The sequence below is a fragment of the Branchiostoma lanceolatum genome, chromosome 17, assembly GCF_035083965.1.
Source record: "Branchiostoma lanceolatum isolate klBraLanc5 chromosome 17, klBraLanc5.hap2, whole genome shotgun sequence".
NCBI classification, from domain to species: Eukaryota; Metazoa; Chordata; class Leptocardii; order Amphioxiformes; family Branchiostomatidae; genus Branchiostoma; species Branchiostoma lanceolatum.
The window spans coordinates 18926333-18944079 of record NC_089738.1 but is presented as its reverse complement, the minus strand read 5'-3'; the positions used below and the strand labels follow the sequence as shown (position 1 = coordinate 18944079).

At 39.9% G+C, this 17747-nt stretch overlaps 1 protein-coding gene across 1 annotated transcript; it reads left to right on the top strand.

Moving 5' to 3' along the window:
• The first annotated feature begins 1613 nt into the window (after positions 1–1613).
• On the top strand, positions 1614–13192 carry LOC136422720 (EF-hand domain-containing family member C2-like). Its single transcript, XM_066410572.1, has 16 exons — positions 1614–1783; positions 2730–2918; positions 3540–3690; positions 4874–5043; positions 5430–5561; positions 6004–6177; positions 6761–6868; positions 7319–7457; positions 7891–8056; positions 9247–9389; positions 9821–10017; positions 10491–10624; positions 11098–11295; positions 11687–11779; positions 12372–12480; positions 12886–13192. The coding sequence occupies exons 1-16, from the start codon at positions 1742–1744 to the stop codon at positions 12985–12987; spliced, it is 2247 nt and encodes a 748-aa protein (XP_066266669.1). The 5' UTR covers positions 1614–1741; the 3' UTR covers positions 12988–13192.
• The last annotated feature ends 4555 nt before the right edge of the window (positions 13193–17747 follow it).

The following is a 17747-nucleotide window of genomic DNA, read 5'->3' as shown; positions in this document are numbered from 1 at the left end:
AAATAGCAAATAAGCAAACATTGTATGATAGACTTGGCACAAAAAGTATATTTTTTTAATTTGAAAAGTTGTTAGCTGCAGTGGTATACATGATGTAGAAAGAAAAAGTGATCTTGATCCAGTTAAGCTCTTCCAATGGTTGTGACAGAGAAGACAGACGCTATATGTGCAGTATTTACAGCTTCATTGTACTTTGAAAATTCCCCTAGCTCTTTTTGACAAGCACACCAGTGGACCAAGGCTTATCGTCCCATACTTAAGGACTAGGGGTGAGTACCGGTACAGAAAATTCAGGTCCGGTCCAGGTCCAGGTCCAGAGGGTCAGGTCCGGACCTGGACCTGATTATAGTGAGTGTAGCAGTACACCATATTTTGGAGAGTGATTTACTTAATTGCAAGTATATGCATGTGTCGGACAATAACGCCGTGTCTGGAACGATATAATTTTTTAGGTTCGCACTGTCTTAAAATTAACTATACTCGCCTCGCCGTGTGTTGACTCATCCTTTAGGTGTTTCTAGATATGATTCACAGCTAACATCTTCGAAAAAGAGCAACCACGACTCGTTAAATCTGCTGTTTTGTATTTTCTTAGACCACTAACATTATTATATTTTGTTATGTGACCGCCTGCTGGTAGTCTTGTACTGTGAATTTTCTAATCGGTCCAAAGTCCGGTCCACTGATTTTTTCCGGACCGGTTTTTTTGGACCGGTCCACACAAAAATACCGGTTTTGTACCGGTACCGTGTACCGGTACCCACCCCTATTAAGGACTAATCAGTGATGATGATGACTAGCTAGGGCGTGCTGTCTGTCTGTCCTTTCGTCTGTCTGTCTGTTGGTACCTGCCATCATGTTTAATTAAATAACGTTACATGATTTGACCTCATTGTCATCACATCATCTTCATCAATGATAAGTTATTTTCTCACCTTGTAAACACACCTGTATGTCACAGGCCTGTCTCTGACACGGGTCCGGTCTCTCTTTCACCATAACATCAGTAATGTGTGGAACTGAAGAGAGAGAAATGAGGAGCAAGGGCAGACAAAAGTAAATAACAAGGTGACAGTGACACGCCCCCCTCCCCACCAAGACAACGCACTTTGCTTCAAAGTTTGAAGATAATACAAGTCATGAAAGTTTGTTTCTGACCAAGGTAAGGGCGAAGCAAAATCATTGTGTACAATTTGTAGTAACTTTCATTTTGTATCGGTGGAAAATGATGAAAATAACGCACCATATCAGTTTCACATGTCACGTAAACGTTTGTCCCTTTTGGCGTCTGCAGTTTTAGATAAACCTGCTAGATGGCATTAAAAGTACTAGAGTAGGATAGCACTTCCGGGTTAGAGGTAGTATCTAGGGCTTACCACTTCCTGTCGTGCAAACATCCGCTTAGAACAAAGTAGATTCAGGGTTAAGATATAATCATCCCTTACAGGAACATTTTAGAAACTTATCAGTTATTTAAGAAAGTTAGGCACATATATTTGCACACTTGTAATTTAGGTCAACGGACCAAAATGGATTTCGGAAGACATTTTGTTAGGAGGGCGGATGAATCTTGACGTCATATGTATGCTAATTGCCTAGCAACGGTACACAACTACGGGGCAAACAGCTGAGTTGTGTACATCAGTTTGTGTTCTGTCTTGGTTTCATTCAGTTCACAAGCAGGTCCCGGTCTCTTTACACCGACTTTTACACGTTTTCCGAGGACCACAACAACTTTATCATGGCTCTGCCGTTTCTACCAGGGAATTCCTTCAACCCAAACGTAAGTTGAGAGTTTTGATTGTCGGTTTTTAGATGAATTTTGGGGACAGATTTGTGTTGGATTTTTGGAACTCGTGGTCGATTTTATAAATGGGTGGGCAACATGGAATGGAGGCGTCATGCCAACTGTTTGTTACTGCCAATAATTTAGACATTTTCGTGAGTTTTCAAACAATTTTGTCAGATCTTCGTCAGTTTTTCGTTTTGCTAGACAACTGTTCCGAAGAATTCTCATGCCTGTTCTTTGTGCATGATTTTCGTTTGTAACGTTACCGTTTTGAGAAAGATATTTTGGCTTCTGATAACGTAACATAGAAATGGTGACTAGCAAATGTATAATCATACTGTAGCTGCAGGAAAAGTAAGCCATGAATAGTAAGCATACACTGCTTTAAAGATCATTTGCCTAGAGATAAACCACCGACATTGGGAACATACTCATGATACTGGTACAAGCGAGGAGGTTTATGAGAGACAACTATGCTTATTAGTAAAGTGTGTTGCTATGTTATGTTGTGTTGTTATGTTTTCTCGTGAAATACTCCAAAACTGTATTAGAAAATGAACAACAGCAGCTTTTATCGCACAATAACTTACATCACTCCTGTTCATACAGATACCAAAAGGTTTTGAAAAAGTAAGGAGGTTAAAGAGTTATATGTTAAAGATATCTGGTGTTCAGAATTATACAATATTTCTTCCAGTTCCATAACATAAGTCGTAGCTGTTAGACTACTGAAATGCTTTTAAGAACAAAAAAAGGACAACAGCTTCTTTAAAAGCAATAACACTTACTACATCTCCGTGTTACAGGTTATATTTGATTTTAAGAACTACACAATATTTCCACAAGTCACAGATGGATCAGAATGAGAAAATTTGTTACATATTGGACACTTATGAAGGGTCTAATAATAACTATATATCATAATTGTACTTCCTTCCAGCTGGGTAAGTCGAAGTTCCACAAGTCCCAGCTGTTCGACTACCGTAACGACATCTCCACGATGGTCGGCGAGCACAAGTCCGGGATCGGCGGCGCGCCACTCCCCGGGCAGAAGCTGAAGCCGCGACACAGCGCCTTCCCCAGCGGGGAGGGGAGCGACAAGCCCGCATGGCTCGCCTTCGACAGACAGGTACTTCAGTTTCTTTGTTGAAGCCTAGCCTCCACCAGGCCCTCTTACGGGCGTATGAATCGTAGAATTCGGCAGAAAAAGGAATAATTAGCCAGTGGAGCCAGTCCACAGTGAAGATCACATTTTGCCCGGAGCCTGCAAGCGAAACCCTGGCGTAGTTAGTCTGGTTGAGACTAGTTGAAGCCCATTTCTTGAGAAAATTGTACATTAGGTGCTCTATACAATGACCCAAATTGGACCATAGATTGGTAATAATCACAGCTAGCAACATCTAGCAACACCCATGCCCTGCACATCTCACTACAAGCCATCTTTGAAAATTAGTCTAATGAAGAGACCATTTTTATGATAACTATATGTACAGTATTTGTACAAAACGGAAATTTTGGAGCAAATCCATCCAGTTGCATAAGTAACTTTTGTGGTGGTATCTTATTAGTACCTAGATGTCTAACCTTCGTTGATGCACAATTTATTGCACATGTACCTGTCTGCAGGGTTAACAACAGCTTTTTCATTTCTGGGCTGACATAAGATGTTTACTTTGTCTAAAAACTAAAAGTCAACTTTCACATCATGCACTTCAAACTAAACATTTTCTTCTAATGATTCCTCCCTCAGGTGCTGAGTTTCGAGTCGTACTTCCAGGAGGCGGTAAACGAGAAGCGCGAGGAACAGTTCCGTGTGAGGAAGTGTAAGGTGTACTTCTACCTGGAGGACGACTCCATACAGGTCAACGAACCACAGGTCAAAAACAGCGGCATCCCTCAAGGTGAGACAAGTTCTTGATATCTATGTATGTAATTTATTGGTTTGGCTGTTGAGAACACACTAGCCTGAGTGTCATCCTAGTTACTCACAGTAGTTCCAGAGCCCCCATACAGTCTCTCTTCAAGTAGTTGGCGAGGAGAGAATACAAATAGCCCTTGAACTATCTAGGATGACACTCAGGCTAAAGATGCACAGCCACGGCTGCCCTACAAGCCTGGTGCTATTACAAATGGCTAGCCCTGCTGACAAAGACAATACAATGCAAATAAATGAATAAATAAAGACAATACAACAACAGACAATCTTTTACACCATTTCATTTCCTTGGTATTACATACAACTTCAGCAAAAGGACAAGATGAAAATGGGAGACTGGGCAGATAACTTGAATCTGACTTAACATAATACTCACTTTCTGACTTTCCTTATAGATCTAAACAATTCATCATTGTTTATTAATTTAAAACCAACATATTGAAATGGTATGGCCTGTAATGCATTTAGTTATGAAGATGTGTGCTTGTTTTTTTTTTTCCTTTTTAGATCTAAAGTGAATTGTGTTTGACTGCTTGTAATCCTCCATGTTCTTTGTACACATCAGATGCTACATGATGTTGCTATTCAAACCTGCCATTGTCTGAAATTGTCTGATCTATTATTCATAACCGTATATGATACCTCTGAGCCATGAATTATTTAAGACAGTCCTTTTGCTGTGCACATATTTGATTTTTAGATATGAACAGAGTTGAAAACAGAATTCTGTCTTCTAAATAATCTTGATTTTGTGGGATAAAACCTCAGCACAAACACAGCAATATATTTTCTTTAAATCAATATCAAATATCATTCAATGCACCTAATATGTAAAACAATCATAAATGAAGTAACATACTAGTATTATGAACAGAAGATTGTCCTTGGAATGTTTTAGCACTCGGTATTAAGTACAGGCTTCACCCTTGTATTCTGGCACATTCATTTTTGAAAATGTATGACGTGTAAGGATAATATGTTTATGGATTTATCAAGATTTCAATCATGTAATTTGTCAATACATGTACATGTTAAATTTTGTCCGACCCTTACCTCTTCCCTCATGACCTCAATGAAAAGCGGCCTGCAGGCAGATTTAAAACACTCAAAAACAAAATTGATAATTATTTCCATGTTCCCCGCCCCAGGCACGTTGATCCGTCGGCACAGGATCCCCCTCCCCCCTCCCAACGAGGATGAGTACTACACCGTGGAGCACTTTAACGTGGGGAAGGAGATAGAGCTGTACGGACGAACCTTCAAACTCACCAACTGCAACCAGTTCACAGCCAACTTCCTGCGCAAGCTCGGCGTACAGGTCTGTAGCTGTGTTTTGTCTACAGCTAGGAAAGTGACTAATAATTGTGTAATTCTTTCAACATGATGCCTAAGGCGTATGCAGGAATTACACAAGAAACACACTAGGCACATATGTACACAACTGCACACACAAACACCCTTAGGATCAGACATAACGAATAGCACTACATTTTCTGCCACCCATACATTCTTAAGGTTTGAATAACCCGATAACTTCCCTCAAAAAGGAAACAATTCAAAAACAAAACAAAAAAGAGCTAAAATCTATCACTGACTTTTCCTTATTATGTTTTAATCAAATAACCAATCACTTTCTGACACTTACTAGTATGATTGAAAGCTGGCACTGACTAATTCTCGTGTTTTTTCTCATTTGGCCCACAGGTGAATCTGCCAGAAAACACGCCCAGTGACCCGTACTCCAACTACCGGCAGCAGCTGGACGACAGCATGCAGCCGCTGCGCCCGTACGAGCGCTACGACACGCTCAAACAGTTCCTCGACAACGACGGAAAGGTTTGTTTGTTTGTTTGTTTATTTGTTTATTCTTTTGAACTGTACTGAACTAAGTGAGCAAAAGAGATACTTTACCAATTATGTGGTATGATATATCTTCACGAAGCTTAATATTTATCTTTCTGAAAACCCGACACCTCTTCACTTAACAATGGAGATACATTGTACGATTGAACGAAATGTCTGCCATCTTTTTGGCAACAAACTTAGATAAGCTTAGCCATTTGTTTCTCAAATAAACGATGATGACAAATCATGTACTTGATTGTAAAGAATGATAAGCTTAATTAACGGCTGTGTTTTTGACTAATATTGGCTTTTAGATGTCAAATTGTGAACTTATGTGTTGCTTACTTTGGTGATTTGACACAAGTTTAAACATACATACCCTTCTGATTCAGAAGCAGGGTTATTAACCGCCACACCACATTATTCTCTCTAGGTCCTGCGGTTCTACTGCTACTGGGACGATTCCGACGCGATGTTCGGGGACTCCCGCGAGATGGTGATGCACTACTTCCTGGCGGACGACACCATCGAGATCCGGGAGAAAATCACGCCCAACTCTGGACGCGACGCTGCGCCCAAATTCCTCAACAGAGCACGGCTGCCGAAGGTGAGCAGTTTAAACCATAATCTTTATGACGTTAAAATTGGATGTGTTCTCCTTTTCTAATTTTAGTAACAAAAAATAGATCAGCTCATTTTTCAGGCAAACCTATAGGAAAATGTCTCCATTAATGATTGCCCAAATATGACACAGCTTATTTCTCTTCGACGAATTGTCATGTTAGCCTGAGTGTCATCCTGTTTCAGTTCCAGGCTCTATACCTTCACCAAGGTAGAACCTGGAACTGAAACAGGATGACACTCAGGCTATTGTCATGTATCAATATGGCCTTGACAAAAGGTGTGAAACGAAAAACTGAATACTTAGGGTCATTTTTTTGCTCTTGTTTACCATGTGGTTACCTAAGTTGACCATAGGTCAGCAAGTTTCTGACCCTGTTTCAGTAGCAGGGTATATTTCTAAAGGGAGGGGTTGCTAGCCCTTCCCATTTAACATGCTTGAGGCACCTCCTTCCGAAAGACGGGTGCAGCTCCAACTGAGTTGCCCTTCCCCAGGATACATCCAATAACAGTACAAGTCACCAATCACGGGAACTGATGAATAACATGATGTATTCTCTCCGTTCCAGAACGCTCCGACCCCCCTGAACCAGCCGGGAGAGAAGACCGACCGTACCGTGCTGAACGTGTTCGGTCCCACGGGACACGGCGGGCGCTACATCCTCGACAGTCTCAAGGTACGGCAAACAATCTATACTTAAGATTTATATACATGGAGATCAATAAGTACTGGACAAGACATGTGTAACATTGAAAATTGTCAGCATGTTTAGAGCACTTTACGATTCAGAATTCAGTGCTTATTTAGGGAAAAGATCTTCTACATTTCGTCTATCGATATCTTTTGTTTCTTCTTATATTAATCGAAACAGAGACGTCATGCCATAAAGAATTAGTTTCAGCTGTCCAACCTCATGTACATGTACCTTAAAGCTGGTCTGGAAACTTAACTGCATCAAGTATTTGTAAATTGTAAGTACACAATGTAAAAGAATATGCATGACCTGAATATTGAAAAAAACTAAGTTTAAACTTGATAACATCATGCAAAAAGATCTCATTCATTGATGACCATATTTTCGTTACGTATTATCAATTTGTATTCATTCCTACCATTACTCCTCCAGACTGGAGCAGTCCACCTGGACTTCTACCATGACGGAGACCTGACCATCGGGAGCGTGGTCAACGTGTGGGGACGCAAGATTGTCATCTGTGACTGTGACGAGTTCACCCGCGAGTACTACCGCTCCAAATATGGCATCTGTAAGTCATACTCTCCTGCCTATGTTTGAAAATTCTGGGGGTTTTTTAACTCGCAAAAGGTACTACAGTAATCGAACCTCTAATGGGGTGTTCATGAATTATTCTAAAGAAACAAAGTTTGTCTGGAAAAGAGGTAAAAGTTTGTAATTAAGAAAGGATTATTCTTCCTTTTTAACTTTGAAAATGCAGCTAAACAACTTGAACAATCAATATTATTTTATATGAGAAGTGTCCTATAGAATTTGTTGGGCATAGATAAATGCAACATCTGAATTGACTTAAAAATACAATTATCCAATTTTAGATATTAGTATTGAAAATTTTATTACAACTATATAATAACAAGTACAGTTTTCCTGGGTTCTGTGCTTGCTTTGAGGAGTTTCAAGCCTTAAAACACACCAGTAACATCTTAAATAATTTCCGTTTCCAGCTGAGTTTGGGCCGCTGCAGTACAAGGCCCCGGCACCAGGGCGGCCCGGTCGCGTCGTTCCCCCGTACAACGGGTTCGGCTCGGAGGAGGACTCCCTGTGCTCATGCGCCGGCCTCATCCCGAAACCACCCCGCAGGGACTTCATCAAGTTCATGGAGAAGGACAGGTGCGCTTGTTTGTTTGTTGCTTTTTTTAACTTGTCAAAAAAGATGTTAAACCAGATAGATAGTGAGTGAGTGCGTATTCCCCCTGAAATGCTTTATCTATCAGTACCTTCTGACTTGGAGATTACTTTTGATGGTTAAATTGAGGACTATAAGACCAGAACCAGATATAAATGATAGGTGCGTTTGTTTGTTTCTTTGTTTGTTTGTTTGATTGAGCCCTTATTTCCCCTGAAATGCTTGATCTATCAATACCTTTAGGCTACTTTTTGTACTGGAATGGAGGACTATGAGTATAAGGTTGGAGCAAGCTGCACATGATCAAAAAGATGTAAAAAAATCTCATTCTGTTTAAGAGGTGCTTACTAATAACAGCTGGCTCTTTATAGCTCTAAAGACTATTCACAAGTTCCACACTTACAGGGGTGTTTGGCATTTGAAGTAGCCGACCAAAACATGCCTTTAGTCATATATGAGTACTTTTCAGCACTTGATGATGTCTCGCCTGGAATAAGTAGTATTTTTGATGAGCCTTTTATGAATCAAGTGGTACTTGGCCTTGGCTTTCAATTGAAAGTGAGATGCTCCTAGGAGAGATGTTTGGTCAAAGAAGGAAGCAAAAGAGCTAGGAAATACAATGATTATTGAAAAGCAATGCAAAATGTAATGTCATGAAATGAAATGAAATGTATACTTATCTATTTCACCTCAAAAAATTACACGAGGCATGCATCTCGAGGCAACTTTAAACTGCGGCAGGGTTGATACATGCCTTATGTCATCTCATAGTGTGTTGTAGTGATCTGTGCCTCTGAATGCGAATGTGCGGTGGCCAGCTGTGGTAGTATGATTGGGTTTGTGGAGTAATGACGTCTGTCTGGTATTGTAGTTGTGCAACAGTCATGCACAGTCATATTTCTCCTGCTAAAATTTCATCCCCATTTGTTTGGATTTTCAACTGAAGCCAATACATTTTTTTTGTTCTAAACAATATTCTCCCCAAGATGACAATAGGAAAAATATGATAATTAAAAATGTTTCCATTTCCAAAACTACAATTTTCTGTAGTTGTTCTACAGGTGGTTGTACACAACAGGTGGTTGTGTACAAAAGTGGCACTTTTTGCACCGCTAGCTAATACAAAAGCATCATGCTTCGTTCTCAGTTAACCCATAGTGTTTATCTCCCACAGACATGGCCTGGAGAGTAACGTACTGCGGTTCATGGCGCGCATGGACACCACCAAACCCATCGATGCCGACCGGCGCTTCATCATCTCCTACTTCCTGTCTGACGACACTCTGCTGGTCTTCGAGCCGCCCGTCAGGAACTCTGGTAGGTTCCAAATATCAGTGTACATGGACATTGGAAGTCTATAGGGGTCCAGAAATGTGATTTTAATGGATTTGATTTGATTAATTATATTTAGAATTGTAACAAACAATACACGTGGGACGTTAGAGTGATGACAGAGTGAAAAATGCCTCCCTCCTTTTGCAGTATTACTTTATCAACAGTTTCGTTAACAGTTACATGTTTTGTTATTTCGTACCATAGTTTTATGATCTTGAAGGTTCATGCATTTGCATGCATAATGATACTGTAAACTAGTGCCAGAAAAAGAAATGTGCAAAATGAAATATCTGTACTGCAATCAAAAATACTTATTTTCAATTACAAGAAGTCTTAATTGAAGTCTTCAAGGTGAAAGATACAGTGATGTTTTTTCTGTCAGGACTGTTCTAACGTCGTCTTCTTTTCACCAGGCGTTATTGGCGGGAAGTTCCTTGAGCGCGGGCGCGTGAAGAAGCCCGGACAGGAGCTGTACAAGTCCGACCCGTCCGCGTACTACCTTGCCCAGGACCTGTTCGTCGGCGCAAAGGTTCAGTTCAACAACCACATCTTCGTTCTGATCGACGCGGACGAGTACGCCTTTATGTACATGGAGAAACACAGTCCTGAGGTGAGGGTCAATTGCTCTTTCTGGTAATTGAATGATAAAGCATACAGTCACTTAGATGTGTAAATGTCAGACGTGACAGGTCGTTCGGTGAAATATAACCAGTTGCTGCTGCGCCTTTTTGCTCTGGTTGAATAATGTAGAAATATGGTATTTGCACCTTAAAAGCAGTGGAATCATCCTCAAAATCTTATTTTTGAGCAACAGCCTCTTACAGTGATTCCCAATGGAACTCTGCAACATTGATCCCTACGAATGGCTTAATCCCCCATAGTTTTTTTGTAACTTGTAAAGGTATCAAGCACCTGTTTTATTCCCCTTTCCACTATGTGGTAAATTGAAATAAAACAAAAACTACCCCAAAATATTGCTAATATTTTATGATTAGTTATTCTGATGACAAAAAGGAACAACATCAATCATAACACAAAAATGGAAAACAATAGTACTAAAAGATCTAACCCTTGTCCCCACAGTTCCCAGTGGCCCATGTGCACAACATCCTGGGCAAGCTGAAGGCCCAGGCCCTCAAGAACACCGACGACATCAAGCAGTTCTTCCTGAGGAACGACCCCAACGGTGTTGGGCAGATCCCCTACGAGGTCTTCAGGTAAGACACGCATCTTTGGGCTACATCAAGTCATTTCTTACGCATCTTAAGAGTAAAAATTCAGGTCCACAAGATAAAAATGGTTTAATATAACCAGCTGCTGCTGCGCTGTAGACTGCAAAGCTGGTGTGTTACACTGACTGGCAGTTATACTGGCTATACAGATACACATTCAGAAGCTTGTGTGTTACACCGAAGAGTGGTTAGACTGTGCAGATACTGATACAGAAGCCGAAGGGCTGTTAAACCAGCTAATATTGTAGATACAGATACAGAAGCTGGTGTGTTATGCTGAAGGGCGGTTATAGCGGCTATACACAGATACAGATGCTGGTGTGTCATGCGAAAGGGTGGTTATACTGGATATGTAGATACAGATACAGAATTGCGAAGCTGGTGTGTTACACTCAAGGGTGGTTATAAGGCTATACATACACAGAAACAGTCTTTAAACTTTATCTATTTTCCTGTAGGAATCTGCTGACGCAGGTTTGCGGCAACAAGCTCGTGGAGCACGAGATCATGACGCTCGGGCGGTACTTCAGCGAGCGCCAAGACGAGAAGGTCAACATCAGCGTGTTGCTAGGCGTCGCCCAGGAGCAACTCCGCAAGCACAACTTCGAAAACTTCACGCGGCTGAAGCAACTCATGATGCACCACGATACTAGCAGGTAGGGAAGAGTTTTTTTCTATTGTTTTTTTTTTCATTTGTTTGTTTTTCCTTTGTAGTTTGCACGGTCTAGTGGTTAATGACCCTGCCTAGAGACAAGAAGGTCAAGAATTCAAATTCCAAGCTATTGTTGGAAAACCAACATGCATGCTACTGGAAAAGATTGCAATCCTTAGGACCGGCTTTTGAGGCAGTGGCCAACTGTTCGTTGTACTTGAACCGAAAATAGCTAGGGGAATTTTCCCAGCACATCAAAGGTATATCATATATTGTACGTAATTGTCAACAGTTGCATGTAGCTAAATATGTTGTGTTCTTAGATCAGAATTTGAGAGGTAACTCTTGTGGTTTGGTCTGTAGTTTACTAAACGTTTTCTCTTTCCCTATCCCAGGACTGGCAACATCACGAGGAAGAAGGTGCGAATGGTGTCAAAGGCCTTCCACGTTCCAGTCTCCGATGATCTGCTAAGAGCAATTCTGGAGAAGTACGTGTAATCTTCCACAGATCTTTATTTCGGTTTATCAAATGAATGTCCTTTGTTGTCTGCAAATTAGGACGCATTAGACCACAAGCACTATGAGCCTATTTAACACACAGCTCACCCAGATGCTTAGTTAAACCTTAGCACTTGTGTCCGTCATTATCACTGGACAGGTCATAATGAAGATATCAAGGTATTTAAAAGACTTAAAGTATAAAGAATAAAGTATAAAACGGAAATTAAGAAGAAAACTGGATTAAAAACAAAGTTTGCTCAGTACGAAGCCAAGAGACTACTAGCTTGGCAATGAACTGACTCAAAACTTGAACAGCATCTCTTCTCCCTAAAGTCAGAAACATTATTATTTAGACATGCTCAACTTTCTAGATGATTTCTATATTCAATTTGGAAGTAAACAGGGACCCAGTGCGATTGTGATAAACAACAGTATAGTACAGGTGAAAATGGGAACTGGAATTAATTTCTATGCTGCAACATAGCCCTCAGAAATTCAAGATTTTCTGACCAACAGCAGAAGGAGATGTTACGACTTCTTGTATCATGTGATCTAACCGTTGTACCCTGTTTATTCCAGACTTGCCGGTACAGACGACACCCCTGTGAACTACCAGGAGTTTGTGGACCTGCTCAACTGGAGAGAGAACCCGGTCGAGCCGCTACACTACACAGCCGCACCCGCCACGGTAAGCAACCCGCCACATTTGGCAAATTGTTACAAATTTGTCAGCCTGCCATATGCGTGGTAATTTGTATGTTTTGCATGTTTTTATCATTTTGTTGCAAATTGTTACAAACTAAGGTCACTCTTAGGTGTGGCAATTTGTCACATTTGCATCTTTTACATTTTTGTTTGAATATTTCTTCTTGTTTCCTATCCTAGGTTTGTCAACAATCTGCCACCTTTTAAAAATCAGTTTGCATGCTGTTTAATTGTAGCCAGAATTTGCCACATCTTTTATCTTGCAAGCTCTCGCAACATTTTAGAATCCACATGTACTGTTTCTATGATTTCGCAAACAAAATATGTTAAACCATTGAACAGGAATTGCAATTTGTCATACTAATGAATCCTTATTGTTCCTTCTCAGCTTTCCAACTGGGTTGGCGCTGAGAGCAGAGACAACGTTATGATGGTCCAGTACACTCCTCTGATGGGGGAGATCTTTGGAGCCAACATGGGCGACTCTTAACTTGTGTCGCCGTTTAGCCATATAACAACCAGCAGTTCTCAAGATTTATATGGTAAAAATAGGGCGAGTGAGAGGGAAAGAGAAAAAAGAAAGGCGAACATACATTTTGTGAGGAGAAAAATGTAGCTTGAGTGTATAAAATTGCTGCAAGTTTAAATGTACAGTACAGGAAGTTACAGTATTCGTCTCACCAAGTTGTGGCTTTGTCAGAGAAGAAAGATTGTTCTGGCCAAAAGAAAGTCCTGCTCAGTCAACGCTTGTTGGTGAAATTTAACCTTTATTGTGCCTTACAATATGATGAACCGTAGTGAGATCTGTATATTTTGCACTCTACAGTCAGAACACGTCTTCTTATGAATTCTGAACTTGTATTGAACAAAACAATATTCAGCGTTGAATGTATACGCCAGATTGTGCCTTAAACAAGAATATATATTTAGTAAAGTTGCCTCATGTGTATAAAATGGTGTTGGTTTTTTGAATTCTTAACATTTGTTCTGTGTACATAAATATGTGAAATCTTGATAACAAGGAAATTAGTCCAATAGATTTTGCACCAGAAATTGTAGCTATAATTCACTTCAGAACGCATTGTGCCACCTTCTTCCATATTGTACCTTATTGTATGTACAAACACATTGTACTAATGCCACTTCACCACTTGTAAAGAAAAATGCTACCTATAGAAATAAAAACATGGTTTGAGTTTTTAAGAACTTGTTCTTCCACATTTTTCTTGCTTTTGTTGATCTTTGGATATGATATGTTGTGTAAAGTAGTGAAAAATAGGGGATGTGACAGCTTTCTGCTTTGCCTATTTTTAGATATTAACTAACAGTAGTGACCAGTGAAATCTACATTACATTGCGTTGATCCAAAACAACTGGTAACTTAAACAGCAAAGTATTTTGAACAATGAATTTACAACTAGAGTCTTTAACAGAACTGCAGATGCTATCATCTTAAGTCTATGCCAATGGCACAGTGAAAACCAATGTCAACAAGAATGCTAAGAAAACAGTAAATAATCTTGGACCCTTAAAAAACAAATTATCAAATATGATCAACACTACAGCACTGTATTTCTACTGACATAAATAGTAAATTGTAAGGCTATTAGGATCATCACAATACGTAACACTGTTTCTAAGAAAATAGCTGATTACTTCCTAGACGGCTTGTTGTGCCTCTTCCCTCACTTCCGCATCTTTTTTTCCTAAAGATATGACAAGTAAAATGCCCCACTTAGTACTTCGACATTACTTATAATTAAAGCAGGTTATGGCTATAATCTAAGAAGAAGCATATAAATGTGTCTTAGTACAGTAGAAACCGCTTTTTTGCAAAGCCTATTTTCCTGATTACCTGGCTTTGCCGATTACGAGGTGCTAGCTCAAACTGACCCAACTGGAACTACGTAGATCGTTGTTGTTTTCTGTCGACTAAATGAATGATGCAAAGCACTAATTTTTAATTGAGATATTTACTCTAACACAAGCCACAGGTTATGAATAAAACAATGGAAAGTACCTGTACTTCTATCTTCCTGCTGCACACTCTGGGCAGCTTTGGTACTGTCTGTCATGACAGGAGGGCTGGACTCCCCCGCGTCAGCCCCACATATGGACCAGTCCTGGCTATCACCATGTGGGTTCTCCCACTGACGCAACCTGGGAGGGGGGTTGAATTAAAATCAAACATTTCAGGGAGCGAATATAGTCAAATAAAACTTTATTCCCACCCCTCTGTCTTCAATCAGACTTTTTCCTACAGCCCCTGTTAGACCATGGTTGGGAATTAGTTGTGAGCAAAGTCATCTGAGGTTGGGAGTTGGTCAGGAAGTGCCTGTAAGTCTTTAAATGTCTGTTACTTTACATTTTGACTAAATCAAAGTCGGGAAAGTCATATTCTGCTTGGATGCGATAAGCCTGACAAATCGCGCTCCTAGCGGCCGGCCGGTCCTGTTACCGCCAGCCGGGTGGGGGTCAGTAACCTCCGGCCGAGAGCTTGTGTAAACACAGGCTAGGATGCGATCAGATGAGGGACTGGAGCTAGAATAGGATGGATTCCAGGCTATAAGCTGGCTTGAAGCAAAGTCGTGGGAAGGTCCTGAATGTGTGAAACAGTCATAAATACTTCCAATAAAAATTTCTGCTAACCTTTGCAGCTTGGTCTGCAGCATGTTGTAGGTGGTGTTGATGGCAGTCTGTAGTCCATGGATCATGTCATTCTCCGCATAGAACATCCTACTGTGGGGGGAGAGGGAAGGAATAAATGACGGAAGGAGAAAATTAAATTGTTCAGTTCTTAGTGGAAAATGTGCTAGATGTTGGCATGTCAGCAACCAAATTTGTAGTTTTATTGGCACACTTTTTAGACAGATTAGCCGAAGAGGCTCGGTGGGCGTCACTCACACTGTCATGGTAGGAATATCATGTAAAGTGCCTTTTCCAAGGGCACAACACAATGCCAAGGCATGGTAAGTATCAAACTTGGGATCTATATTGGTTCTGAGTCCAACGCTCTAACCGTTGTGCCACACCAATGCCACAGAAGGAAGGAAAGCATGAATGAATGAATGAAATCCACTTTGACAGGGCAAGCATTTGAAAAGACAGTATTTTACCCAGTAGTTTAAAATCCATAAAATACAGATCTTTGCCATATGGCTTGTTCCTTACACCAACTACCAACAAAAAGTCAGTCATAAAAGTCAACACATAACTTTTCAATTACCTGTACAACAACAGCCTACAGGAAAACAAATCCTGAAAACAACATAACCTCCTCGAACAAACTGTGAACAAACATAACCCCACTGAGTGAACATGTTTTGTGCAACTGGGATTTGCTCAGCTGACTTACTACAGATTCTGCTGCATCTCATCATGAGATGATTGAAAGAAGGAAGGAATTAAGAAGGGATAGATCGAAGGCAGAAAGGTAGGAAGGGAGAAGTGGTTGATTGATTTATCTATGCATTGATTGATTATTTGATTCATTGATTTATTTATTTATTTATTGATTGATTGATTGATTGATTGATTGAAAAAAAATATTTGGAGATGCAGGACTCTGCAAAGCCAAGAACCAACCAAAACAAAAGAGAAACTTTTGAGTTATTCTATTCACAGCAGGAGAAATGAACAAGAAAATACAACAAAACTTCCCCCAACAAAATATTAAACAAACATGACCCCACTGAGTGTACATATTTTGTGCAACTGGAATTTGCTCAGCTGACTCACTACAGATTCTGCTGCATCTCATACGGAATGGGGTCCTTCTGAGACTCATCCATGGAGGTATCTGTAAGCAGTTTGATTTTAGGCTACACCAGTTTAATTTCTTGGTTAACAGATTTTTATTTTCCAAAAAAAAAAATTAAAAAAAAAAAAAATTCATGAAAACAGAAGGCTGGGCCAGCCTTCTGTTTTCATGATTTTTTTTTTCTAGAATTTTTTTTTGGAAAATAAAAATCTGTTAACCAAGAAATTAAATTGGTGTGGCCTTATTTACAAAAAAAGCCAAGTGGACTAAAATTGCACAATATGTCTGTACTTTTTAGCAGAATTCTCTGCTCCATTAAGACAAAAAAGCTACTAGTTTAGGATACAATTACATTGTAAAAAAAATGTATGATGACCACTGCTCTCTATGAGTTTCAAAGTAAACTATTAACGATTAGCACTCTGAAGCAGCCAATTGGCAGCCAATTGTCTATCAAAAGACAGAGTTAGGCAGCAGGGAGAAGGTTATAATGAATTGCTCACCTATCCCCTGCTGTAGTTTGATGTCCATGAGTCGATCTGTGAGAGCTGACACCTCCTGCTCTTGTTCTTCAGCTGTAGTGACAAACATAAAACCAATGAGTGTACTGAAATTACCTTCATCACAATCATTTTGCCAGGTCAGTACCTATTTCACTGTTCACATGTTGTAAAAAAACAAACAAATAATTGATAAAAATGGATAACCACAGCTACCAAATATATAAAACCTTCATTACCATTGTCCTTGACAGTCTTTTGGACTTCTAGGAATAAATATTTACACTGAAAAAATGAATTGATTGACTGTCGAGCAGCGGAAAGCTTGTATCACACAACACAGCCTTTTCAGCACCAGGGACATTACAGGCAAAAACTATTTTCGTCAATAAGCCCAATCATAGATTCAAGTACGCATGTGCAGTGTCAAAGGTGAAGGCCCCTGAGACGCAAACAAAACCCATCTGGGCATTTTTATGGAAATCGAGACAACGGTCGAGACAGAACTGTTTAGAAGCTAGGGGCCTTCACCTTTGACACTGCACATACGTACTGAAATCTACGAATATGGGCATATAGTTGTTGACTTTTTCAATGTCAGGAACTGAGACATTAGGAGTGCACTAACCTAGCCTCTCAGCTTCTGTCTTCATAGCTTCGAGATCCTGTAGCTCTTTCTCAATGGACTCTGCTTTCTAGGAAAATGAACAAGTGAGCAAAACTTGGAAGTCAAAAATGGTGAAGACTGTGATGAAAAATGTCATGGTTGAATTCCAAAATTAGAAATGGCATTGCTTAAAATTTAATCATTGTACTGCATTACTTTGTCATTTTCTGGTATAAAATTGATAAAGTGACAATCTCTCTAAGCCTGAAAGCTCATTAGTTATGGTAGAAATTATTCTGAAGCAAAGTTTAACTGTAATTTTTAAATGAAAAACTATAAATACTCGGTTATCTTGATAAGTCCAATTTTTGCATTGGAAATTA